This window comes from Buteo buteo, chromosome 9 (assembly GCF_964188355.1).
Source record: "Buteo buteo chromosome 9, bButBut1.hap1.1, whole genome shotgun sequence".
In the NCBI taxonomy this organism is placed as follows: Eukaryota; Metazoa; Chordata; class Aves; order Accipitriformes; family Accipitridae; genus Buteo; species Buteo buteo.
This window is the reverse complement of record NC_134179.1, coordinates 21,285,132-21,311,405: the sequence shown is the minus strand read 5'-3', so window position 1 is coordinate 21,311,405 and position 26,274 is coordinate 21,285,132. Positions and strand designations below refer to the sequence as shown.

Below are 26,274 nucleotides of genomic sequence, written 5' to 3'. Positions count from 1 at the left end.
CTTTGCAAGGAAAATGGTAAACTGATTTCAGAGAAGTGTAGGGGGGGTTGGCTACCCACTTCTCATTTTGGTAACTACTTTCCAAAAAGTAGAATTTCAATTAGAATTTTTCTTCCTCTGTAAATTCATTTGAACTAGTGATTGCTCATTTAAAAAAACAAAACAACAAAACAACAACCTATTTCACAGAAGGGATCGACAAAATGTGATCACTTCATGCAGCTTTGACGTGGTTTTGATAAGAGGATTGGTGCAGCATGGGGCATTAGAGAAGACTTCTTTGTTTATACAGAGCAAAAACTGTGGCTGGAATCAGCACACTCAACAGTTTCATTCCTCTACTAAAATACCTGAGTTAAAATGACCAGTCTGAAGTGCTGATTCATCTTCCCAAATGGAGGTGGTGTTCTGAAGCGGTAGCATAATTGCTTCTCTTTTTTACTGGGATCTCAATTTAGTGTTTGTTGGCTTTAGACAAATGATGTGCTGATACCACTACAGAGTTATTCTAATTTATTGTTTAAGTTGTAGTGTTGCTGTTGATACATATTAGCCATTAAAAAAGTTACTTTGGGTGATAGAGGCTGGAGTTTCCAAGTACATTAATGTCATAAAGTTTTGTAGCTTCAAAAAAATGCCCTTCAGACATCTTTATTGCAGGATGAAGGATTGCAAACTTTTGTATGTGTTTGCAGTTAAATTCTTTTATGTACTTCGGAGTATTTATGTGCTGGAGCGTAAGTGCTTTGCGTTCTCAGAAATTAGACACGTTTTTGAAGGAAGAGGTTGAAAATAGATGCTGATATGTATAGCAGAAGGTGTTATTGCCCCACAGGTACCTAATGCATTGATTTCTTGTGAATACAGATGAAAATCACAGTGCGACAGCAGAGTCAAGCCGGCTCCTGGATGTCCCTCGTTACCTCTGCGAAGGCACAGAATCACCGTACCAGACTGGGCAGCTGCACCCTGCCATCAGGGTGGCAGATCTCCTGCAGCATATTAACTTAATGAAGACCTCTGACAGCTATGGATTTAAAGAGGAGTATGAGGTGAGATCTTCAGTGGTGGGTTTTTGCTAGGAAAAATCCCTTTGAAAGGGGCAACCTTTTGTTTGCATTGCATTGCAAAAAGGTGTGACTAAATGTCATGGGTTTAAGTGAAAAACAGATAAAGATAACCAGGCATGAGATTCCTATATATGTAACCCAAAAGTGAAATAGTGAATGGAGTCCAGTGGTTTGAGCCTTTACAAGTGCTTGGAAAAAAACCTATGTATGTTCCTTAGGGTAGAAGACAACATGCCCTGCTGAATCTTTGCAACGTATTGTAAGAGGTTGCCACCCTTTTGTTGCTGCTTTTTAGTTGAAATGCTGTAATTAGTTATGTGAGCTTTCTGAGCCATCTTCAGTGCAGATCTCCTGAATTAGGTTAAAGTAAAAGTTTGACCTGGCTGGTTTTGCAAGAAGCACCAACTGGAAGCACTCTCGTGATTTATGATAGCATCTCAGTAGAGCAATACTGGGACTAAACTCCAGCTGAGAAGCAGTAAAGACGTGCCAAGGGTAGTAACGTCTTGAAGTTCTAATTAGACCTGCCTGAGCATGTGTACTTACAACTTTAATGTTAAAATGGAAGCAAAAAAATCCCAGCACTGGAGATAGAGGATGAGTACAGATTCATTTTGCTTCTGGTCTCTGAATCTGCTGTGATTCTTTGGGATTAGAATATCAGGCAGGATACACAGTAAAGATGAGAATGGTACTGCCAAGGTCGCTCGCAATACAGCTAGGTTTAAAATGAGTTCCCTCTGAGTAAGTAATCTCTTCTGACTCAGTTTTCAACCTTCTCTCCTTTCTGCAGCTGTCTCTACTGTAACATAAGAACTGGAATAAATAAATGTGTGGTTTTTAAAAGAATATTATTCTCTTTTCCTCTCTTTTACTTAAATACGCTTCGTTATGCTCTGCCTAACTTCAGGGCTAAGCCCAAGTGTCAACCACTGCTGGGGGGGAGGGTGGTCCCTGCTGCCGCATGAGGTGTTTTCCTACTTGTTACTTCTTCTATTACCATACACAACATCTTTTCCCTGGCTTGGGCTTCTGAGTGTGCATTAAAGTTTTGTTTCCATGGCTACTGTGTACTTTCTGGAGGTAATTTACCCAGATCAGGATAAGAGAACATCTGGAAGGAAAGAATAGCATAGACCTGCAACAGCTGTAAAGTATCTACGGGCAATGAAGAAAAAGCCGAGGAGGAATAAAAGCTGCTTCTATCACTACTGAGAGATCAAACTCTTAAGAAGAGTTCAGAAACATAGAATAATTTTGCTAGTGGCTAGCGGGAGAGATATGAGGAAAAACAAGAACAATGAACATTGGCAGAGGAGGCTTTCTGATGGCTCTGTAGGAAGAAAAGCTGTTTTACTAAGCAATATGAGGAAAGCAATGTAATGCTGCAGTAACCAGGCTATATATTATGGTGTCTTGTAAGAAGGGTGATCAGTCTCCCTGTGCTTTCTCAGCTTACTGTTGTTCCTCCTTAGCAAGGATGTCTGAGCAAGTTTAGCCTTCCAGCAATTCCAGGATTTGAAATCCCTCTGGAGTCCCTCAATGACTTGCCCATTGACCTGTAGCAGTCAGAGGGAGAGAGCCTCCCTTCTTCTCTAGATAGATTTCTGTACAATGGTACTGCCATGGGTGACCAGAGCGGATGAGCAAAGCTGAGCTTACTTTATGGTAGGGCAGTTCTTTTAAACTGTTATTTTTGGAGATAAATTAATGGTCAGAATGTTTTTCTTTCGGAACATTTTTATTTATAGAGTTTCTTTGAGGGGCAGTCAGCTTCTTGGGATGTCGCTAAGAAGGATCAAAACAGAACAAAGAACCGCTATGGAAACATTATAGCATGTGAGTATTAGTGTGCTTGGTCTGAGCAATAGCCGTAGTCGTGTGTTACTCTTGCCATGTTCTCTCTCTCTTTACAAGTCTCTGGTGGCATAGCTGCTTAATACCCCAAGCAGAGAAGGAGGACAGTGCCTTTTCCAGCATTTTTTTTGTCCTTCACAGTTCAACTTTCTTCCTTTCATAACTCTGGCTGAATTTTGCATTTGCATCTCTGTTGTGCAAGCTGTGGTAAGCATATAACAGCAACAAGCTAGCACTCATTTGGATGTTAATTCTGTTAATTCACAATTTGTTACTGTTTACAAATGCAATTTAACACACAGGAATGAAGTGAAGCTACCAGAGAAGTCCCTGAACGGGTAGATCTACCTCTTCATCAAATCCCAAGTGCATTGCTAACCCCTATGTTGTGACTTTGTTATTTTTTTTAATGTCTCAATATGAACTTAAGCAGGCTGGGGTCGGAAGTAAGGAAACAGTAATCAGGATTTTTGGTTTTCTAGATTACCGTCAGTGGAGCTGATGTTGAAAGGGACTTTGAGCAAGTAACCTGGTTTCTTTGTGTCTTTTTAACCATGTGTAACTGTGATTGATACCTTTCAGCTACACTTAATGAAGTTTAGTGAATGTTTTTGAAGTAACTGGAGACCTCACCCAAAATGGTTCTTCGTAATTCTGTGTAAACAGTTACTATTTAAGACTTGTAAATTGTGAGGCGCTTATGCCAGCTGATTTTGGTTTTCTAGATGACTTACCATAATATCTTACTTAAAAATCACACTTCAAAAAGGCACCATAACCACTTGGTTTTTACAGATGACCACTCCAGGGTGATTTTGCAACCTGTTGAAGATGATCCATCTTCAGATTACATTAATGCCAACTACATAGATGTGAGTGGATTGCACAGCTTTCTCCCTCTCAATTTGCCAGCTTCTCTATGTGAAACTATTGCATGTTATACCTACAAATTTATTGAAAGCTATCTTTTATTAAGAACAAAATGTACACTTTCCTTGTTCTACGTCCTAGTACTCACTGACATTGTTGTGCTTTCTTTCACATCTGACTTTGGTTTGGGCTGTAGATTTGGCTGTACAGGGATGTAAGTACCACTATATGTGAATAACGGCATCCTATTGTAAATATTTAATATAGATATTGTTATTAATTACTTTCCTCTTCTATTTTTATCAGTCAATAACTATGCATGCCTCATCTAATTTATCTCATCTGTTCCTTTAAAAAATTTCCTTTTGTGTGAATATTTTTTGTACCCGTTTTGAAAAGATAATTTATCCTTCTAACATAGCTCTGAATATTATTAGATAATGTTAGATAACTCTGGTGAACCTGTCTGTTAAAGAGCATTTGCTGTTCACTTTTTTTTATGATGATTTTGGCCACTAGCTTTCCATTTCCCCTTCCCATTTATATGTGAAAAGCTGGATAGTACGCTGTACTGTTGTTGTCTGAAAATGTACCTGTGAAGTAGTTGTAAGATATGTTTGGCAAAAAGGGAGGGATGATGGCCTTTTGTGGGGGGGGAGGCTGTTTGTTAATTTGTTTTTAACAACGATTTAGACAAGCAATATTTAGCTGACATTTGTCTCGAGGTGCTAATTTATGTAATACAGAGTATATACACAAACATATATATATATATTTTAACGTCGTAGAAATTTCCTCGCTTCTGCAGAAAACCTCTAAAGTTTGAAATTCCATATTTTGATTAAAATACAAATTAAATTATAAATTTTAAAAAACTGATACAAACAGGAAATTTGAACAAATTCTGCCAGGTGTTTTCATTAAAAAAATATAACTTTTATCTAACTAATGCCTTAGGAATAAACAAATGGTTGTATTCAAAGTAATTCCAAAGTAATTTGAAAGATACTGGAATAGCTAGTACAAGTGTTTTTAAAATACATGGCTTTGGTTACTTTTCTTTATAATTGCACCTTATTAATTTTTCCTGTCCACTGTTAGTTGATAAATTATTTAAGAACTTCTTGACTTTCCAGGATGTGAAGATTTAGCTCCAGGTATATTGCTGTCTTTTTATTTTGATATTTTAACATGGGAATCTCTATGAAGCGTTAGGCCAGTGATATTTTGCCTGGGGCCTTAAACAAGAAAACTCTCCCGGATTTGTAATAATTTCAGTTCCTTGAGGATGTTGTTTCTCTTATTTAGGAGTAAATTGAATCTCATTATAACCAGACAGGAAAGCTACAAGTTAAAAGTGGTACTTTGCAATTTTAAAATTACACTTTTACCTTCTTCTGGAAAGCATTACTGAGTGTAAAACAGTATAGCACAGGTTCTACTTTCATAATTTGAAGCCGGGGCTTGATATTAAAGACTCTGGGAGAAATTTTGTAGTCATCTGATGCAATCTTATTCTCTTGTAAAGCCAAGAGTAAGATACTCAGAAGTTTTTTCATAGGCCCCAGAGGAAGGTGCTCTCACTCTAGATAGGATAAAGCAGTCTGTGGAAAAGGATGTAAACTCCTTGGGTACATTGAAATCCTTCACTTTAGTAGCATCTTGTGAATACCAGGAATCCAAGGACTCATGCTCCCCTGTAATGCAATACTTGAATCAAGTGGCCTAATAAAACTGTAACCTAGAAAACCATTGGAGTTATTTCTTTAACATTTGTACATTGTGAAATTCTGTATTGTCTTCTCACCAGCAATACTAAAGTTTCCTTCCTCTTTGTAGCTAATGTTGCTGGCACTGGTCAAAATATATTCTGATGATTTCCTCAAGACCAGCAGCTCTTTGTCTTGTAGTTTGCATGCAGGCGATTAATGCTGTAAAGTATTGCTAGCATTGGCATAGACCCAGCTACCTGGAAAGGCTTAGTTGTGTAGGATTATATATCTATCTATATATGTATGTGTATATACTTGGGTGTATCATGTCCAGTATAATTGGTGCACACTTTGTGCAGTAGCACAAAGTATTTTGCAGAAGATTCCACTGCAGTAGGACCTTGATTCTGGGCACACACCACAGCGTGCAGCTCTGTCCCCATTAGTTATGGCTCGCGTACATACCTCTTTGTGCCTTACGATAATTCTCTATTTAGAAGAAGACAAAAGGTGTGGATTTTTTCATATTGGATAAGTTGGGAACACAGATCAACTACTGAGATAATCTGGTGGCAAACACAATTTTTACTAAATTTTAAATAAACAACCCAATGTATTCAGCTGGGGAGATAATGTCAGTAGAGGACTAATTTTTAGGCCCGAGGGACCCGTCTAGAATACTCCTTCCCAGTACACTACAATGTCTGTTCAAGTCAGATGTTCTTATTTCCATTTTATCTGTTGTCATTCGAACCTTTTCAGTATTAACCGTTTTTTTAGGTTTTGAGCTTCATGCTGTTCTTAAATATTGGTTTGTTCTGAAAACATTACATAGAGATAAGAATTCTGTAGTACCCTTATGCTTTTATTTTCCGCTCTCTGTTAGTGATATGGTACTCAAACCAACTTATATTGCTGTTTTAGGGATATCAGAGACCAAGTCACTACATTGCAACCCAAGGTAAGAACCTGCCAGCATTAATCAAACCAGACAAGTGTTCTCTGTAGTGTCCGGCAGTGTTTTGGTAAAATGGAAGCAGATGAAAATAAAGCATATCCAATATTGTGAGTTGTCATCTTGTGTTATGGTAAATTAACATAGCATGTTCAGGTGGTATGTGAATAAATGCAAAAACTGCACTAATTTATCATGTTAATTAGCTATTGAGCAACTCTTTCAGTGATAACTTCAGCTGATAAAGTCAGAAGCTACTACCATGATTTCCAATTATGAAGATGAATAGAGAAGAGAGACATGTGGACAGAGAAGCGAACAGTTTCAACCTGCCTTGAGGCATTTTTCTTTCCATATTACAATGTCTTATTTTTCTGTCTAGGATTTAGTCCAGGATGCAGACGGTGAAGATAGTAATGATAAATTAAATGCTATCGCAGAAAATCTGGGTAAAGTAAGGCCAGAGAAGGACAAAGCCTCTTTGTGGGAAGAAGTGAGAGAAATCTTTATCATATAACAACCTGCTAATAAAAAGGAGAGTTAGAGGAAAAATTTGAATTTCTATGGAAATTATTCATTTTGTATTTCTGATAAAACTCCTCACAATGAGGAAAAACAAATAGATTAGTCACAGATTGCACTGAAATATCAGAGGCTATGAATTAAAGTAAAAATAATTAGATTTAGATGTGTCATTATTTGATCTGTGAGTATAATCAGATAGCTGGTTGGAAATACGCTGTTATTTGTGCCCTCAGATAATTGTAACTGCACACAGGAAAGCCAAACTAAAGGCTTGTTTTAAAGCAGGATGCTCAAATTTCTGTCCACGTTTTTTTATTTTTGTGTAAGTGCTGTCTAAACAGGTCTCTCTATGGCAGTTAAGTCTACATTTGTATTTTATTTCTGGTTTACTAAGTAAATCATTGCACATAATAGGGTGTAAAGGACACAAAAAATTATTGCTGCTTTAGTATGCAGCCTTCGATCTAGCATATGAAGGAATATGGTTGAGTCTTCACGTGTGTTATATAGAGTAATATTTATACTACTGCTGGACTGTGGTCAGGGAGCTGTTTCTGAGATGATTGTAACAGGGCAAAAGCCTCTGTCGCTCAACTGAACGTGTCTTGTCTCTGCAGCAGAGCAGGAGGCAAAACTTAAACAAATGCTTCTCATTTGCTTCACAGAAAAGTAGTTAAGTTAGTTTAAATACCCTTCAGTGGGAAGTTTATGGCTCAGCGCCTACTTGTGCTTGCGCACTTTGCCGGGAGCTAGATGGTAAACACACAGGATCTGTACCGCTGGCCCTCCTGACTGATACTTCACTCCAGTGTGGGCACGTCCGCGGTGAACATCTGAAGAAACTCACACTCAACACATTATGTTTAGCAAATGTAAAACAAACCTAGAAATGTAACTATAGATGTAGTCACACATTGCTGTGTCCTTGTAGTTTTCAAACAACTTCTGGCATTTCGCTACGTGAAACACCTGCTATTAATTTCTTTCAAGTGGTGATTCAGTTAAGCTGAGAAGATTCAGTGTTGGTTAGAAATAACAAGGTAGTCTGGAAACTTGCATGGTGGTATGATGATGTGGTTTCACAAAGCTTTCATCTTTAGGCAAGTGTGTATCAGCTCTGAAAAGCACTGGATTTTATTTTTAGCATTCGCTTTGACTGTCATGTTTTTTGCAGAGTATTACCTGGAATTTTTTGTTACAGGTCCAGTTCATGAGACTGTGTATGACTTCTGGAGAATGATATGGCAGGAACAATCAGCTTGCGTTGTGATGGTCACAAATTTAGTGGAAGTTGGAAGAGTAAGTTTTTGTTTTGTTTTTCTTTTAATGCTACAAGCCTAAAGAAAAACCTGCTGACAAGACACAAGGCACATTCTTCAGCAGAATGTGGAAGAGTCTTGTGAAGGACAACCCTGCATCCTGAGAGGAGGAGAAGGGGGAGAGTCCAGACATTGTTGCAGTTACGGTGTTGTGTAAAACCAAAGATAACTTCTGAAGAAGACTGATGCCGTGTTGCTTTCATGCGTAGTGAAAAATTGTCTGAATCCAAAATTCATATTTCAGCAAAATGGATTTGTATATTGTCACTCAAATGAGCAGAGTAAGTGAACTAGTGAGCAAATGTGCTTCTATTTCAGTGGCTAGAAATCAGCAAAGTATTTACAGTTTAGCAGTAGCACATCCCTCAGGGAGTAATATAAAGTATCCGGGATTACTTGCAACAGTTTGATTACTGATATGAAATGCATCCCGGTTTAACGTAAGTGGAAATGTATTCCATAGCTCAGCACTAAAAAAAATATAAATGCTCATTTAGAAATGGATTTGGCATCTAAGTACAGCTGTGTAAAGCAGTGGAAACTCTTTGTAGCTAGTGCTTAACTTGACAGAACAGCCATTAGCCATGACAAGCCGCATGAGTGCATGGTCATTTTGGAAATAAATGTGGTGTAACGCAGTACATGCAGTAACATATCCTCAAGCTTTTATTTTCATTTGATGTAAAGTGCGTTTCCATTTTGTATTTAGGTCAAGTGTTACAAGTACTGGCCTGACGACACAGAAGTTTATGGGGACTTCAAAGTGACTTGCGTAGAGATGGAGCCCCTTGCGGAGTACGTTGTCAGGACCTTCACTCTGGGAAGGGTGAGCACATTTTGAAAGGGCTTGGCAAAATACTGTTTCCTGGTAGCAAGGATTATGGAGGAGGCTATGCTTGTGTGTGTTCCTGTACAATACCAAATCCCTCTGTCTGGTTAGCAGGTCTACAGTGAGCCTTACCTCACCGTGGGAGTAATGCATTGCATCAACGCTATCCAAACACATGTCTCACTGTGGGATTTTGAATTTCCCCAGAAATGTTGACTGCTGCCCTCCCCTCTCTGACAGTCACCTCTTCTCTGTAGCCGCACTTCTGAGCTGAGCTCAAGTACTGGGTTATGAGTCATGCCTGTCATTCATCTCCATTCACTCTGCCCTGAATGCCGCTGAGTCAATCTCGCTTAAAGAACAAACTCTGTGAATGCAATATATGTGATACAGTTGTGGTCTTCTGGTAAATCATTATACTTGTCTGTAAATGTAGCAGGCCATTGTCTTGATTAGCAAAACCTCTGAAAATTGATGCAAATTGCATCTGAGTCTATAAAAAAAAAATCTAATGAGGGAAAACTAGCATACTTAATGGCAAAAGTACGAACTGCAAAATGAAAAAAAGAACCAATGACATCTTTAAGCTTCATATGGTCTTTGCTGTAAATAAATTGGTGAAACGATGAAAACAGCACGTAGATTCTATCAGTGTGTGTTATCGTTTTTTGAGTCAGAGAATATCTAGTCTATGAAATACTTTGAATTTCATAACCATGGGGTTTTGTTTTTTTTTCTTCTTTCCTTTTACAGAGGGGCTACAATGAAATCCGTGAAGTTAAACAGTTTCATTTCACTGGCTGGCCAGATCATGGAGTTCCTTACAATGCCACAGGCCTGCTTTCCTTTATACGGAGAGTCAAATTATCTAACCCTCCTAGTGCAGGGCCTATTGTTGTCCATTGCAGGTGTGTACAGAAGAGTTAGATTGATTTTTTTCCACAACTGTGTATGTGATTATTTACAGTAGTCTCTTGTGAAGCATCCATCATTTTGAAGTGTTTTGTTTTTGTTGTTCCTTTTTTTAATTGCCTGATTCACACTGCAGTAGGATTTGGTTGTCTAGTCTACAGCAATGTTTGGAAATAACTGGATTCTAGTACACTTTTCCTAAATAGAATAGCCAGAGATTTTCTTTTTACTGAAAGAGCTGCACGGCTAAATCATATGATACTTCAGGCTATCATTTTAGGTAGTCTACAACAATTTTGTGACAGCATTCAAGAATAAGTGTAGATACAGCTGCTTTGATAGCTTGGTGTAGCATATAATATCTGAACAGATTATTCATTTAAATCAAAGTAAACAAGTAGACAAAGGAAGATGGAATGAGGTTAATGGCAACAAATACAGAATGTTGTTTTTCCTGTGCAAGTTTTGCAAGGTTTGTGTTGTTGGGACACAGTCCTTTGACAAATAGAATTTTCTTTTGGCACCATCAAATGTTTAATTACATTCTGTAGAATGTTACTCAGCCTTTAGAGTTTCTAAGAATTCACTGTGCAAAAACTGCCTGTAGCTTTATATAAAACCAAAAAAAATCAAGAGAGATTCTTCCAGATACTGTTAGGTGTGCTGCCTGAACTAGCTTTGAGCTTGGCTGGTAAAACATACACTTGAGTTTCTTATTGTAATATATCACTTTTCATCCTTAGTCTTATTAAACGAAACCAAGATCTGTTACATTTTGAAGTGCATGAGCTTAATCATACTCCAGATTTCAGTTTAACTGACTTTTCTTTTTTACTTCAAGTATTGCTCTGGGTGATAAAAGGAGGAAACAATTTTTTCTCTTCTGTTACTTAGTGGATCAAATCTCATGGAAGAAGGTTGTTTTGGGCACATCAAAAGATTTAAAGGACATTATGAAGAGACGGAGAGAAGATAAAAATTAGATAGTGGTTATGATGAAAGAACTGAATGATTTTATAAAAATGCTCTCAGTAGTGGGTTTATAGAGCTTGTAGGTGTTTTCATGGGGCTATTCCTAACAGTATTTACTGATTCTTTTTAGTGCTGGTGCTGGACGGACAGGATGTTATATTGTGATCGATATCATGTTAGATATGGCAGAAAGAGAAGGTGTTGTGGATATCTACAACTGTGTCAAAGCCTTAAGGTCCCGTCGCATCAACATGGTACAGACAGAGGTACGGCAGTTCACCTTCAAAGCACCTGATGCTTTCTGAAATATGCTAGGTCAGACCTTCACTGTTACTCTGAAAAGAGCAGGCAGTGGCCCTCTTGAGGGGTTATCTCCATTGTGGAGCATTGCTCAATGCAAACAGCTCCCAGAACCAGGGTGGTGGAACAAACCTGCCAGCTCTTTCAGTCTTCACACAAGCAAGTGCCCACCTAACTTTGTAACAAAAGGAAAGCAAGGAGGATTTTTTAGGGAAGATCCTACAGCAGGCCTGTCTGGCATGTCTCTCCACAGCTCTGGTATTAGCAATTCCAGGAACCCGAAGTTGGAATTTCAGCAGGTTGCCACTGGTTTTAAACTATCTCCAATCACTTTATCCGTAATTTGACTTACCTGTGGAACTTTATGACCATTTAACTTTCCCTTTTCAACTCTGTTTTTATTTGCTTTATTAACCTCATTGCCAAGCCTTTTTCCTTTTCTACCTTTTTTGTCTTTTGTCATGCCTTCAGCAACTCCACAGTAAAACCATTGCCGTAATGACAAAGCTATAACAGCTCACATTCTGCCACCTGAGTATCACTGAGCTTCCACAGAAACATAGGTTATTGATTTGTATTAAGACAGGTTACCTGAAGTGCTTTGCCACTTCTCTCTCCTGTCCTTTATGTGGACATCTCTCTGAGAAGTTATCTCATCTGTGACCACGTGCAAATCTCTGCAGTTGGCAGCCAGGTATATCAAGGTAATTTGTTGCAGTTTTTATTCCATGCTGCAGCCTGTGGCAGTTGAACAAATAAATATTCTCGCTCAACTACCCCCTACAGGGCCTTTGGGAAGTGCATGGAGTGGAATGTTTCAGTGTGACTGCTTCAACCATCCCAGTTTAATCTGCTCTTGCATGTGAATTAACACCCCTACTGCTGTTCCTTTCTCTTTCTCTCCCTTTTGCCTCTTACCTCTCATCATCTCTCAGAGGTTCATACTTACGCAGCAAAATAAAGCTGTAATTGCAGCAAGTTCTTGTGATGGTCATCTAGAAAACAGTGATGGCACTAGCTCCGTAGCTATGTGGGTAAGGCAGCATAGGCTGTAGAGCCAGAATATGACCATGGTCCCTGGACACGTGCTCTTGTTACAGGCACATGTTAAAGTTTGTGCTGTTAATAACCTCATTGGTATCCACAATAGCTAGGTGAGGCTGGCACAGTTCTAGCACTTTGCTGTATAGACATGATTTACATCTGTTACTCTCAGGGTGAGTAAATATAATAGGCATTGTGTAAAAATTGACAGGAGGCCTGATTGAAATAGTAATGCAGTTGTCTAGGACTCAGGATATCTCAGGGCAAGTCAGAAGAAAAACCAGTAAGAAATGCTGTTTCTGGTGGGACACACTTGAATTTATTACTGGTCTTGAGCCACTATCAGACAATTGGTGTACTAGCTTGCACACACATAAGGAGAATGCAGCGTGCCAAATAATTGCTAATCACACTAGCAGTGCTTGAAGCAATTTACACTTTCTGCTAGTATTATAAGACTGAAAGCTATTTTTAAAAAATCAAAATGAGTAAAGCCAACAAGTCACTGGCATATACACAGAAACCCACAAGCACTGCAAGAAAACTGAAAACCTCCCATTAAATAAATTGCTATGCCTGTTCTGTTAAGTTTTACTGAATTTAAATTAGTCCTGAAGAAAACATCCTTGTTAACTGCATCCCAATTAGGACAAGATTGTGTTTGTACTAAAGCGTTATTTAATGGATTGATGGACACTACCTTGAATGAGTTTTACAGTGTGCAGGAGATCTGTTTATCCTAAAAGAAGGAAAGATCTGTTGTTTTTAAATGGCTATAATTTTTGTTTCTTTGCCTAATTTGGTAGGAGCAGTACATCTTTATTCATGATGCCATTCTAGAAGCTTGCCTATGTGGAGAAACTGCCATTCCTGTCTGCGAATTCAAAGCTGCTTATTTTGATATGATTAGAATAGACTCTCAGACAAACTCTTCGCATCTCAAAGATGAGTTTCAGGTATTTGCAGTTCCTACTAACTCTTCATGCAACAACAATTTTTTTGCCTCTAGATACATTTAATTTATTTTAAGGGAAAGGGCTTTTGTATCATGTTTACAGCATTTGGTCCCTTACTTTTAGTCCATGAAATAAACTACCCTTGTTTATGTGCTTTGCAAAGTTATTTTAAATACGGAATGTCCTCCTTTGAATAAAATTGCAGTAAATATCTGTCTGGAATAAAGAGTACTGACTAGGAACCACAGAGAGTTTTGGCTTGCATTTGCACAGCTAAGGCGTAGCTCTTTAGGGCTCCAAAGGATCTTTTTTGGTTTATTCCCTTTGGAGGGGATGGTGTCATGCAGAATCTTTTGAGTGGTACACGGAGTGCCTTTTACACCTGCAGCTTACACCCCCTTGAAAAGCACCAGCATGTCCATCAAACAGAGAGGAGCTCTTATTTGCTAATGTCTTCTTGCTAATGCCTCACGTTTTCCCATATTGCAATATTTTAAATGAAAACTTGGGGAATCTCGAGTCTATTGTCTGTTAGTTCAGCATGCTAAAGCGAGCATCCTCTCTCTGTTAGACCCTGAATTCTGTGACCCCTCGCCTACAAGCGGAGGACTGCAGCATAGCCTGCTTGCCAAGGAACCACGACAAGAACCGCTTCATGGATATGCTGCCACCTGACAGATGTCTGCCTTTCTTAATTACTATTGATGGGGAGAGCAGCAACTACATCAATGCTGCTCTTATGGACGTAAGAGACTATCTTCTTTGTCTGCGTAGTGTGCCACAAAAAGCTGTGTAATATGAGAGAGAGCACTTGCTGGTTTAAGAAAGGGTAATTCTTTCTTACTGCAATGCCCGGTAAAACAGTCCTAACAAAGGGGGGGGGTGGGGGGGTGGAATGGGTGAGAAACCCCTCCAGCTTGTGTTGCTTGTTCAGAAGGTTTGTTATCTTTAGTCTTTTGCATCCTTGTGGGACCCACTGGAAATCTCAACGTTTCAACAGCATTATATAAAGCTCTAGTCTCCAGACCTCCAAATCTCAAATCTCAGCAGGATCTCAAAAATCTGCTGTTTGTCAGGAAGTAAATATTACCTACCTGAATCTGAGGTTACTGTTGCTGTTTTATAAAAAAGGCTATGTATATTGAGGCAGGAGAGACAGGGGAAGAAGGAAAAAAAAATTGTCTTTGGCATGTTTGGGCATAGCGTTGGGGATTTTGTTGTTCATTCATATTTTGAGTTGCAGCTCTTTAAAGTTGAAGTTTGAGTGACAGAAGTATTGTCAGGGGAAAAGGTGAATTAATGGGGAAAATAGAGGTGAACCTGCTCATGGGTGTCTGATCGATAAAGCAGTTCATCATATGTGCTGTCAGATACCTGCCTGTGCCTGCCATTAGCATTTCCAAAGTTAGGGCCCTAAAACCACCTTTACAGTAAATATTTAAATAAGTGGCCTGACTTCCAGGAGCATCTCCCCTTCCTCAGAAATGAAGTGCTGTCGGAAACTGTGGTGTCAAGAAGAGATGCTGGAACAAAATGGCAAATAGCAGCAGAAGGCATCAGGACTGAATGGTGTAGTCATCCCAGAGTTCTGCCTGAGCTAGTGCAGGAAACATTTGAACCGCTAGCAAAATGCAGTCCTTAATCTCACAATTAGCTATTGTGCCAGAAAAAAAAAGAGGAGTAGCACGTGTGAGACCAATATATTAGGGAGTCACTAGGGCTGAATGGATGAATCAGAGCAGTGAGCAGAATTTTGGTAGCAACCAAAATTGTTTAGAATTGCAGTTAAAATTATGTTAAGCACCTGGATAAAATTGATGTGCTATGGACCAACCAACACAGCTGCATAGAGGAGTGTGGTCTGGGGAGAAAGGAAGACAACGCAGGCTGTGAACGGCTGGGTGGCAGGAGGACTCTGAGTGTGTAACAGTGTGTGGCAAACAGGGACAGGAACCGAGCAATGTATTATTAATGGATGAGCAATCAGAGACAAGTAAGGAAAGACAGAAATGGTAGTAATAAAAATAAAAAAGCAGCAGAAAAAAAGTAATATATTACAATGAAGACATATAACAAGGCTATAAGTACAGGGTTAAAACTTTGGGTAATAAAAGCTTTTTCTTGCCCTTTCTCTTGGTTGTTTTTTTTAAGACTGATTTATTCAGAGAGGGGAACCCCACTGCTGGGCAAGGAAAGGGGACTTTTGATAGCAAAACAGAAATGGAAACTTTCCCCTTTCCACAATGTACTTGTCCCTGTGTTCCCACAAGAAAGTGTCTGCTTCCCTGTGTGACAGCAGATCTCCTGCCTGTTTTTTTTGAAGATCTTATCATCTCAGACTCAGTACGCTCTCTCATCTCAGGGAAAGACCAGAAGTTATGGGGAAGAGGACTAGGAAAATATCAGCTAGTACTTATTTTATTTCTTAAAAATACAAGGGAATAATCGATATTGGTTGTTCCTGTTTGCTCACTGGGCAGGTCTAGGAAGTAGGACATGAGCTGCTACTACCCCAATATGCTTCCTGCATTAGAAAAAGATAGCAAATATAGATAAAAAAATTGTCAGCCTCCTTATTCTTTTGTCAAATAAGTACTGATGCTAAAGACATTAATTTGTTATCTTCACAATTTACAGCAAGTAGAAGAGTGAAAAAAATTGTATTTTTTCCTTCTGGGCCTCACACTATGATCTTTGAGGGTACATCAATATATTGCACATGAAGATCCCTCATATGAACCTTCAAACAAGCAAGCTTCCATACCAAAAGTGGTTTAGCTACCCTACCGGGTCTTTCTCCTAGGTTAACTTACTCTACTTATTTCAGTAAAAAAACAGCCAAACCGCTTTTGATACCAGCATGGGTGCTAAACACAGGGATCTCTGTGTTGCGTACAGCGGTCCCAGCACTTCATCTTCAAACTGGTGACTTACCATCCCATCCGCCTACAAGACTATTCTCCATCTTACTGTGTTTCTCAGATTAACCTGTCAGTGCTTCCTTGCCAGTTCATATCTGTATTCCTTCACTGCAGAGCTCTTCCATGCATAATTACAAATTGCCTGCAAAAAACTTCAGATCTCTCCTCTTCTGCTTGCTGCTTGTAATACATGTGCTGCAAGGAATTAGCTCCTCTCTATTAGCTGCATCTCAGCTAAGCTATGCAAGGCTGGAAATCCCTATTTGCAGCTGTGTATAACGCAGCATACAGAAAATGGAATCTGCTGCCATGAGAGGAAATAGTATTTTGCTGTTTAACTTCTGCTTTCTGCCGGAAATGGGCCCCGGTAATCCTGAAGGTCAGTTCCATGGGTGACCCTGTGGCTGTGGCACTGAAGGAGAATTTGGGATTGAGCTTAGTCCTTGATTCAGTCACAGAGCTCACGTGTAACCTGCTGTGGATGGGGTGACCTTCTGAGACCTCTGCACCCCTCTCTGCAACATGGGGAGAAGGTTTCCTGCTCAGTCTCCTGGACACAGTGCCTGGAGTGGAGTTGCCCGAGCCTCAGCTCAGCAGAGCCCTGAAAACCATCTTCAGTGCCCCATGCATATCTGAACTGAAACAGGGCTTGGCCTCCAACAAACCAGAAGGCAGACCGGAGCAGAGTAACCTCTTTGTTCTTGGTGGAGACAGTAAGGTATTTTTAACATCAGCTTTGGTGAAATCTGGCGTAATTGATGTCGGAGCTTTGTTCTATTTATATGTTTTTTCTGTTGCAGTGTCTGAGTGGAAGTTATTAAGCACTTCCTCTACCAGTGCTAATAAAATCATTTGCCTTTACAGAGCTATAGGCAGCCCGCAGCTTTTATTGTCACTCAACATCCTTTACCAAACACTGTGAAAGATTTCTGGAGATTAGTGTATGACTACGGCTGTACTTCTCTTGTGATGTTAAATGAAGTCGACTTAGCACAGGTCAGTTTGGGGCTCGAGTTTTCCATGTACTGTCGCATGCTTTAATCACTCTGGATCCACTACATGATCAAAATGTAGAGCAGTGCAGTGACTTTACAGTTATTCTCTGCTTTACAGCAACTAATTAGCACTAGTTGCTCAGGAAAGGTTAGGTGAGATGTCTGCAGTGGCATAAGGCAACATTCAAGTTGTAACTTACCATTTAATTGTGCCTGTTTTGCTCTGGTGCAGGGCTGCCCGCAATACTGGCCTGAGGAAGGGATACTGCGGTACGGTCCCATCCAAGTAGAATGCATGTCATGTTCAATGGACTGTGACGTCATAAACCGAATTTTCAGGATATGCAATCTAACAAGAGTAAGCATTATCGTAACAATATGTAACAGAAGGGTATGTCATTTTCAACACTCTAGGCTCTTGTGGGCTTTAATTTTGAGTAATAGTAAAATGCCAATGTTCTTAAGACATTACCCAGAAAAGAGTCAGTCAAGCACCGGTATCTAATACTTATTTCTAGTACTTTTCTATAGCTACACACTAAGCAGGGGGAGCAGTAAGGTGAATGACTGTTGTTCTGTGGCATTCTCCCTGATGAGCAGAAGATGTGTATGAGAAGTATTCTTTTTGTTTGGTGTACAGTGAAAGAAATATCCCTGTAATGAACAGGTAGTGACAGGTATTTCATTCATAGCTTCTGTAAGAGTTTTCCATGGTGAATAAGGAACAGAAGAGCTGAGGCTGGTTATGCAACCAGCACCTTCTCAGCCGAAGATGCGAGAACCACAACATAAAAGGAGGACTGTGGCACCCAGTAAAGCGAGATGTGAAAAAACTCTGAAAGCTCCTCTGCCTCTGAAGGGTTCTGCACCACTGCACCTTGACCTACATTTATCATCTTTTTCTCAACTTCAGTAGCAGTGCCAGTCTTGCATTCTTGTTGGCTCCTTCACACCGTGCACCACCTTGTCTTTTTGCTGTCCCACAGTGTTTCACACTACCGCAGCATCTTCTCAAACCCTCTTTGCCATGCAGTGTCTCCTCCTTTAGCTTACCTCTATAAATCACTTATTTATGTTGCCTACATGTAAAGAGTTACAGATGTTTGTGCCACCGATATATGTACAGTTAACCATCAGTCCCTATTTTACTTACCATTCCTACTTTGTATCTTTCATGCAATACTGAACTTAGGCGCCACCGATTGCTACTTGGAGTATACATTTAACTTTCATTAATGTCGAAGAATAGCTGTGGAGAAAACATTACTGTGTGTACAAAGATTTATTTTTTCTTTTATTTTGGTCACATTTTCATTTTTCAAAGTGCAGAGTTTGCATGTGGCCAGTATTTTATCCAAACTTTTATTTTGTTTATATTCAGAGCTAAGAAAAACATTTTCAGCTCTTCATACCTTGCTTGGAAACTACAGGAAGCTAAGGTGTAGGCACACTGGCAAATATTACGCCATAACACTTTTTTTGTTGTATTTTTAGACTTCCTCTTTTGTTTTCGTTCATTTCTTATTTTCACTTTTTCCATTTCTTCCTTCTTATGATGTTTTTGATTTTCTACTCCTCTACTTCTCTTTGTCTCCCATGCCTTTTCACCTTTACATCTTGCTTCTAAATATCTCTCTGCTCTGTTCTTCCTTTTCTAAAATCCACATTCCTACTCCTTTTTGCCTTCTTCAGCTCCAAGAAACTGAATAGACTATTTATTCTTCCAATTATTGAGGCCTTTCTTGTGACAGTCTAATTCTATTCAAGCTCTCCCTGTGTAAGATCTAGCACATGGAAAGCTCAGAGACTGGCAGCAAGGCTCTCATGATTATCATAGTCCAGCAAAAAGGGAAGACTTCAAGGAAAAGAGTCATATTTGTGCACCTATATTACTCATTGTTTATTTATAACTGGGTCAGTTCATGTATGGGAGCCAAAGGTATGTCTCTTCATTTCTGTAGGTCTAAGAATTTAACAGTAATGTTTTTAATTGATTATTGATGTTAAGGATAAAACCCCTTGACATGTAGAATCTAGGCAATTTGTCCAATTATAAGAAGTCAGGATAGGTTACATTAGTGACTGATAAACTGTGATGTTGTCTTCAATGTAGTTCCTTTTTTTTTTTTTTTGACATCTTCCTTGAGCTCAAGTGATACAAATTAATGAAGACCCTTCCATGCAATGTATATACATGTTAGAATTTGTCCACAATGTAAACACTTAGGTTTCATGTTAGTTTTATATTTTGGTTTTCTAAACCAAGATGTAAAGGTGCCATATTGACCTAAAGCTCTTTGGTTTCCCGCAGCCACAAGAAGGCTATCTGATGGTGCAGCAATTCCAGTATTTGGGATGGGCTTCTCACAGAGATGTACCAGCTTCCAAGAGATCCTTCTTGAAGTTAATTCTCCAGGTTGAAAAATGGCAAGAGGAATGTGAAGAAGGGGAGGGCCGGACCATCATCCATTGCCTGTGAGTAATTGGGAGAAAGTCAAATTGCTGCTTTTCAAATAAATGCTTATAAATTAGTTCTTGTTTTAAGTTCAACTATATTCTTATAGCAACATTCTTTTGCACATGCCCTTGTTTCTCTTGTTTAAAAAAAAAAAAGTGCCACTAGTACTGTAGGTTGGCTTTTGGTCAACTTTCAGACTTGTCTGTGTCAGGGCAAGGTACCATGGGAATGAGTATTTTGAACATGATGTGTATTGTCTCCATCTGTACATAATAGCATGTTTTCTGGTACAAAATATGTACAGACCAATTTCTTCTGTGCGGTTTCAGTAAGGAAGTCTTTTATGCTGTGTGCCAAATGGTTATTTTTTGTGTATCTCTTGCATATCGTCTGTTGCGTTTTTTCCAGAAGGCTTACTATATTTTGAGGGGTTTAGACTGAAAGCTATGGATCTATGAAATCAGAGAAAAGTTCTATAATACAGTAGGTGATCCTAAAACTATTGTTGGTAAATGACTGCTGGCTGCTTATCTGAGCCTGATATTTAAATGGGAGCTGGTTTGGGGGCGGGTTGAAAAGGCGGCATCTTTTTCTCCCTAAGCAGAGAATGACCAATCTCTCTCCTACCTTATTTAAATATAAAGTTTAAAACTTAGAAATTGAATTAGCATTCTTCCTTACTTTTAAAAAAAGGCTTCTGTTCAAATGTTCATAATTAACTTGTGGCCCCTTTCTGCCCACCCCTCCTCATTATCCGTGGAACTTCCTGGCTAATTTAAACTTAAGAGGAAGAAGTACCTACCGTAATTTCTTTGTAATGAAGATTAAAATAGTTCAGAAGTATCCCCAAAGGTCAACAAGGTATCAAATCAGTGATGCCTTGGCATTACTCTGGCTAGATAATCCTCATACCATAAGGTAATTTAAGTGAGTCTCTTTCCAGAACTAAATGGAAAATGTTGTACTTGCCATTGAACCTGGTTTTTAATTACTAACTTTGTACTTGCCATTGAACTTAGTTTTTTTTTTTTCTAATGCCTATGTAAATTAGGCTGTAGCATAGCTGGGCAGCATGGTTGGCTGTAAGGGCAGAATTCAAAAGCAGTAATTGAGAGAAAGGTCAGAAACAGAAAATGTCTCAGACCAATCCCACTGGAGCTGCAAGGAGATTGCTAAAGCCTGCTCTCCCTGTGGGGCTCATGAATCACTCATGCTTAAAGAGTGAAAGATCAGAAATGTGTTTTGGATGCTCTCTTACACAGTAGCAACTTTTAACCAGCTCTTTTCCTTGCGTACAGAAATGGCGGTGGCCGGAGTGGGATGTTCTGTGCCATCGGCATTGTGGTTGAGATGGTAAAAAGGCAGAACGTGGTGGACGTTTTCCATGCCGTGAAGACTTTACGGAACAGTAAGCCCAACATGGTAGAAACTCCGGTAAGCACCAACCCATCGGGGTTACTGCAAACAACCAGGGAGCCAGAGGCTCTCTTGTTGTGTGAGCTGCATTCTCAGTTCTGTGCTCACAAAACAGAGCAAACCTGTGTTAGTCCAGAAGAAGAAAGGGATGTGGGGTTTGGGTCTTAGGCTCCTCCCCTTGTAGTATAGACTGAGCAGAGGCTGGTCTGATTCTTGGCATGAACATAAGGTTGGGTAACGTTACATTCTGTGGTGGAAATTTATTGAGTGTAAACACAAGTTAGCATCATGAGGGCAGGCTAAGCATTTACGCTACTTTTCTTGTAGTGGTACCGTGGTTTTCACAGATAACTTTCTGAGTTAACAGAAGGTACTTTAATCTCCCAAGATAACCTGGTCTATTTGAAGAGAAGTTGCAGTGTGTTGTGCTCATACAAACTGTCTCAACATTTTATGGAGCAAGGCATTTCTTCTTGGTAGGAATAAGCTGTAAGGTCCAGATTAGTAGCTGGAGATGTAAATATTTTGCTTCTTAATAACAACTGCTGCTTTGGAAGGTGTATTGACTAATGGTAATGTTTGTTACTCAGGTTTGTAGTAGTCAAAATGATACCTCAGAACTTTAAAATCAAAGACTTTGATCTGGTATGTTGGAAATGAAGATACAGAATCATAGAATCATTTAGGTTGGAAAAGATCCTTAGGATGATTGAGTCCAACTGTTAACCTAAATAATAAACAATATAAACAATAAACTAATATAAACAGTATGAGCCTGAATTAGCAAAACCACAAGACTAAATATTTGTATGTACATTGCCAGAACTCAGAATAACCTTCGCTCTTCTGTCTAGTCTTTATGTATACAGTATGAGTCCATATCTATCCAAGTGATCACTTCAGTCACAAAAACTGAACATTGTGGAAAGTCCTTATAAAAATTCTCCCAAGTGGATTTTTTTCCTTCCTGTAGGTGAATGTGAAAGCAGGTTAGACAGTGTTTGGGAGTTTCTGCCATTTGACTCTCACACTGCCAGCAGCCAGTGTCACTTCTCAGCCAGATGGCTGCCTACTGCATAAAAATCAGGGATGCCAATTGAAATTAAAAACATTTTACAGTTTATGCATAGCGGAAATTGCTTCTGACCTTCTGAACTTGCATATTGAGCAAAATGGCTGTAACTGCCTCTTCCCATATTGCCCTTTTTTCCAGGTGTCACTGTTTGCTTAGTATCAAGTAGCTTCTGTGGCATGATTTGCTTAATTATTGTGCATCACTTCCATCCCTTGCCACCACATAAATTAAGAAGATGGTTAAAATGTTAACAGACAGAGCATCCTGTAGCAATAGTGACATTGGGCTAGGTATTGCCGGTTTTGCCGCAAATACTTTGCAGTTTGCTGTGCCATAGATGTCTGAGACACAACATACTGAATTGCTGCCTGGATTTCAGTTCACTGCTGTGAAGAAAATAGGTCAGATCACATGGAAAATTACTTCTGTCACTGTAAAGGGAGGCCAAGGTAGATGGTGTGTGTTTCTGATAAATGGCCTGTAAATTTATATTTTGTTTCAAAATAGTCCTGAATTCCATTGTAGCTTTAATCTGCAGTTACTGAATTTCCGTAGTTATGTATTTCTGTTGTGTGGGTTTTTATTCAGAACTCTTGAACAACAGCAGCTGTTGAGTCGTTAGTTAGAAAACAAACCAGGAAAACCAATATGTAACACTGTCATGTGCCCTACATTCAGCAACATGATCAGATAACAAAAATGAGCAGCGCAATAAGGGCTTTAAGATATCCCCACCGCTTCCTGCTAATGGATCACGCTGGCTTCCTTTGCAAGCAAAAATACATCACAAAAGCAGATTTGTTTTGTTAGGTTGCAAGGACAATAGAGATTGAATTAATTTCCTTGGTTTTTCTTCTTCTTCTTGCCTTCTCCTCTCTTCTTCCTCCTCCCTCTCCCCCAGTATCAGCTGTGAACAGAAGCCTTGTTAAGGAGAAATACTAACCAAGATGAAATTTTAAGCTTGAACTTCCCTTTTAAATGTGCATCTGATCTCTTGGACATTACATCGACACAACTGTACAAATGGGCTGTGAGCCCAGAGCAGCTTTGTATCACAGCTCGGTATTCCTGAGCCATTCCCTGGCTGTCCAAGCAGCAGACACTGGTTAACTGCTCAGTATCGGCTAACTTAAATGTAAATGGTATATCAAAGTCGAGGTGCTTTCACTGCAAGAATGCTCTGACTGATAGGAGAACTTTTCATGTTTGATAAACCAGTTCAGAAGCTGAAAAAATCAGAGAAGCAAATCATTGCATTTCATGGTCAGGTTTTTTTTCCAGTTCATTGGTTAGGGTGAGTTTTTAAATCAGAACTAGTAATATACTTGAGTAGTAGGGGGAAAAAAAAAAAGAAAACCCAAACATGTCAGGCTTGAAGTTAAAATTGCACAGTAGTTAGCAAAGACTGTTCTTGTTTGTAGATATTGCTGCTAATACTTTAGAATCTTAATTTAACTTTTTTTTTTCCCTCTTTCCCCTTAAAGGAGCAATATCGCTTCTGCTACGATGTTGCGCTGGAGTACTTGGAATCCTCTTAGTCAGAATGGATGTGACAAAGTTCACCAAATACATGAATCTCAATAAGCTGTTTTGACAACAGTTCTTGATCCTGTGAAGAAAGATTTTAGGGGAAGAGGGGGGGTGGGAGGGATTTTAAATTTTAAATGCAAAGTATTTTTCTTATGAAGTTGTGTATCTTAATAAAAGAACTCAATCTGTTTCTATGCTTGTATACAGTATCAGCATTTAGTGCCACATAAATACTATTTAATGAAAACCAGAGTCATAAGAGATTTGCCCAAAATAGGACTTTTCAGTGTTTGTATATGCAGCCGTCTCTCAATTACAGTAGAGCGACCATCTGTTGCATGTATCAATATTTCCTATATGGTATTAATTTTTCTTTTTTTTCTTTTGATACATTGTTAAAGTACAATAACAGTGTAAATTGATAGTAAGGTTCATTCTTTATACGTTTCAAGTGTTGCATATATATATTATATATAGTAAAAAAAAACTGGCTTATTTTGTTTTAATGTGCAATGATGGCTGGATCACACAAAGATCTTTATAAAGAAACTTAAACATAAGCCAAAGACTCAAGTGTAAATATGTCTATATGGAGAAAGCACATGTATTTATTGTTTACTTGCATTCCTTTTTTGATGGCTGAAAAAAGAAGAATCATTTTTCTTGAAGAAAGCTTTTTTTGCTGAAATCAAGTGTAAACAATTTTTGTAGTTTATTTTTTGTATGTTTTAGTGTAAGTAGAATACATACTTTTTATGCATAGACCAAGAAACATTGGTATAGTGGTTTTGTTGTGTACATGCTTGTGATTCAAATCCATGTAAACAACTCTTGTTATAGAAGGTCTTTAACTACAGGACCAAAATCAAAACATTTTCCTGAAAATGTATAGTTTTTCACAGTTGCATTAGTTAATTACTGATCAAAAAACTATGTAAGGAAGGGCACAGATCAAAATGGCCTTGCCTATGACTTGCACAATATTGGAAGAAATTTTTAAGCACCCTTAAAATTGTAAGGGAACCAGTTGTTTGAAAAATTATTGAAGCACAGGTCAACAGGAGAACTGCCGGACAAATAGATGGCTCTGCATATGCCCTTCAGGGTAAAAAAGTATTTGTTTAGCAAACTGTAAAATTAAGCAATGTTTATTTTGATGTTTACGAACATGTAAGCTTTGCTTCCAAGAAAGCAAAATTTGAATAAACCAATGCCAGATTCTGATTATAGTTGTGGTGTACAGAATATTACTGTGCTTTCGCTTAGCTTGTATCCATTTGTTCACACGGTTTCCTGTATTTTACCAGCTAAAATCATTCCAGTCTCTTGTTGGTCTTTTTTTAGAACTGACAGTAAAATGATAAGGTGCTTTTAAATAATCTGTAAAGTAAGAGTGAATTAAACTTTTATTTAAAGATTATTTTATATTATTTCCTATTTTGGTACCCTTTCACTTACTGTCCTTGTTAAGGAGTCATTCTTGTCCGGAAGACCGATGTATTTGCATAAAGAAAATCTCAGAAGGAAATGATATTCTTTTTCACCTCTGTGTTTCAGGGAGTATTTGAGAAGACTCCATGTCTCATGTATGCCCTAACTTTCTTCCTTTAGTTCAGACACATGGAATTACCCATCCAACACTATAAATGGCAGAGAAATGTTTAGAGAAATTCTACTTCTCAGATTTTTTTCAGTGCCTCCACCTGTATTGCATAGCTCCACCTCTTCCAGATTTAAAAAAAAAAAAAAGTCTTTTTCTTTTGTCACCCATTGTTAGTTCCTACCTATGAACAGCAAGGTAAACAAATCAGGTTTGAAAATATTCACTGGGTCTGAGTTCTTAATACTCAAAATTGCTCTTTTTTTATTTTGCCACATTGGAAAGGGGATTATAAACTGCATGCAACAGAATTGCAATATTCCCAGCTTTCTCTGTGAGGCCATTGGCATTCAGTTAACTTTGGCAGTCAAAGTGCTGGATGTATCATCTAAAGCTAGCTGTCTGGTCACCACTTTTTGTGGAAACAATACACCATTTCCACAGACTGATGCATCCTGCCTGTTAGACGTGTCTGGGAGTAAATGAATTGGACTCTGGAAGAACCTGCCTCTGTTGTCCATCAAGGGTGTTGAGAAGATTAGAAGTCTAGATTAATTTTTTGACAGATAAGATGAGTAGCTCTTAGGGTTGTGGAATGCAAAAGCCACATTCCATACTGACCAGAATAATTTGGGTTGGGGTTTTGTTTTTTTTTCCTTTCCTGATCAAAAATGTAGTATTACCATTAGGCTGAATGAGTGGTTATTTTCCCAGAGAGCTCGTGTGTTGGGGACAGTGGGGTACACCCCTGACAGTACTTCATAATCCTTGGTAAGATCTTTGTGTCCACTTTCCCCTGTACATTAAGCATGACTGGTGCAAATGCCAGTATGAATCCTGGCATCACAGCACACTGTGCCTGCACAGGGGACCTCCATGGGAGCATCCCCCTCAGCTAGAAGGTATTATAGCTGCCGGTGATTATTCTGCAAATGAGAACTCTGCCTATGTGTTTAAG

General features: G+C 38.9%; 1 protein-coding gene across 6 annotated transcripts in view; it reads left to right on the top strand.

Moving 5' to 3' along the window:
* The window catches only part of PTPRK (protein tyrosine phosphatase receptor type K), a 417,854-nt gene extending 392,718 nt beyond the window's left edge, over positions 1-25,136 (top strand). For 5 of the 6 annotated variants that reach the window (XM_075035665.1, XM_075035662.1, XM_075035664.1 and 2 more), the window contains 15 exons: positions 868-1,052; positions 2,822-2,909; positions 3,723-3,799; positions 6,434-6,470; positions 8,191-8,288; positions 9,018-9,134; positions 9,891-10,045; positions 11,152-11,287; positions 13,172-13,321; positions 13,893-14,066; positions 17,107-17,238; positions 17,470-17,595; positions 19,549-19,712; positions 20,994-21,129; positions 23,671-25,136. In XM_075035665.1, coding sequence (XP_074891766.1) covers positions 868-1,052; positions 2,822-2,909; positions 3,723-3,799; positions 6,434-6,470; positions 8,191-8,288; positions 9,018-9,134; positions 9,891-10,045; positions 11,152-11,287; positions 13,172-13,321; positions 13,893-14,066; positions 17,107-17,238; positions 17,470-17,595; positions 19,549-19,712; positions 20,994-21,129; positions 23,671-23,724 — 1,829 coding nt within the window. In that variant the 3' untranslated portion in view covers positions 23,725-25,136. Of the gene's footprint in view, positions 1-867; positions 1,053-1,863; positions 1,920-2,821; positions 2,910-3,722; positions 3,800-6,433; positions 6,471-8,190; positions 8,289-9,017; positions 9,135-9,890; positions 10,046-11,151; positions 11,288-13,171; positions 13,322-13,892; positions 14,067-17,106; positions 17,239-17,469; positions 17,596-19,548; positions 19,713-20,993; positions 21,130-23,670 lie in introns of those variants that run through there. The other variant, XM_075035667.1, reaches the window with a different exon arrangement.
* Positions 25,137-26,274: the final 1,138 nt, after the last annotated feature.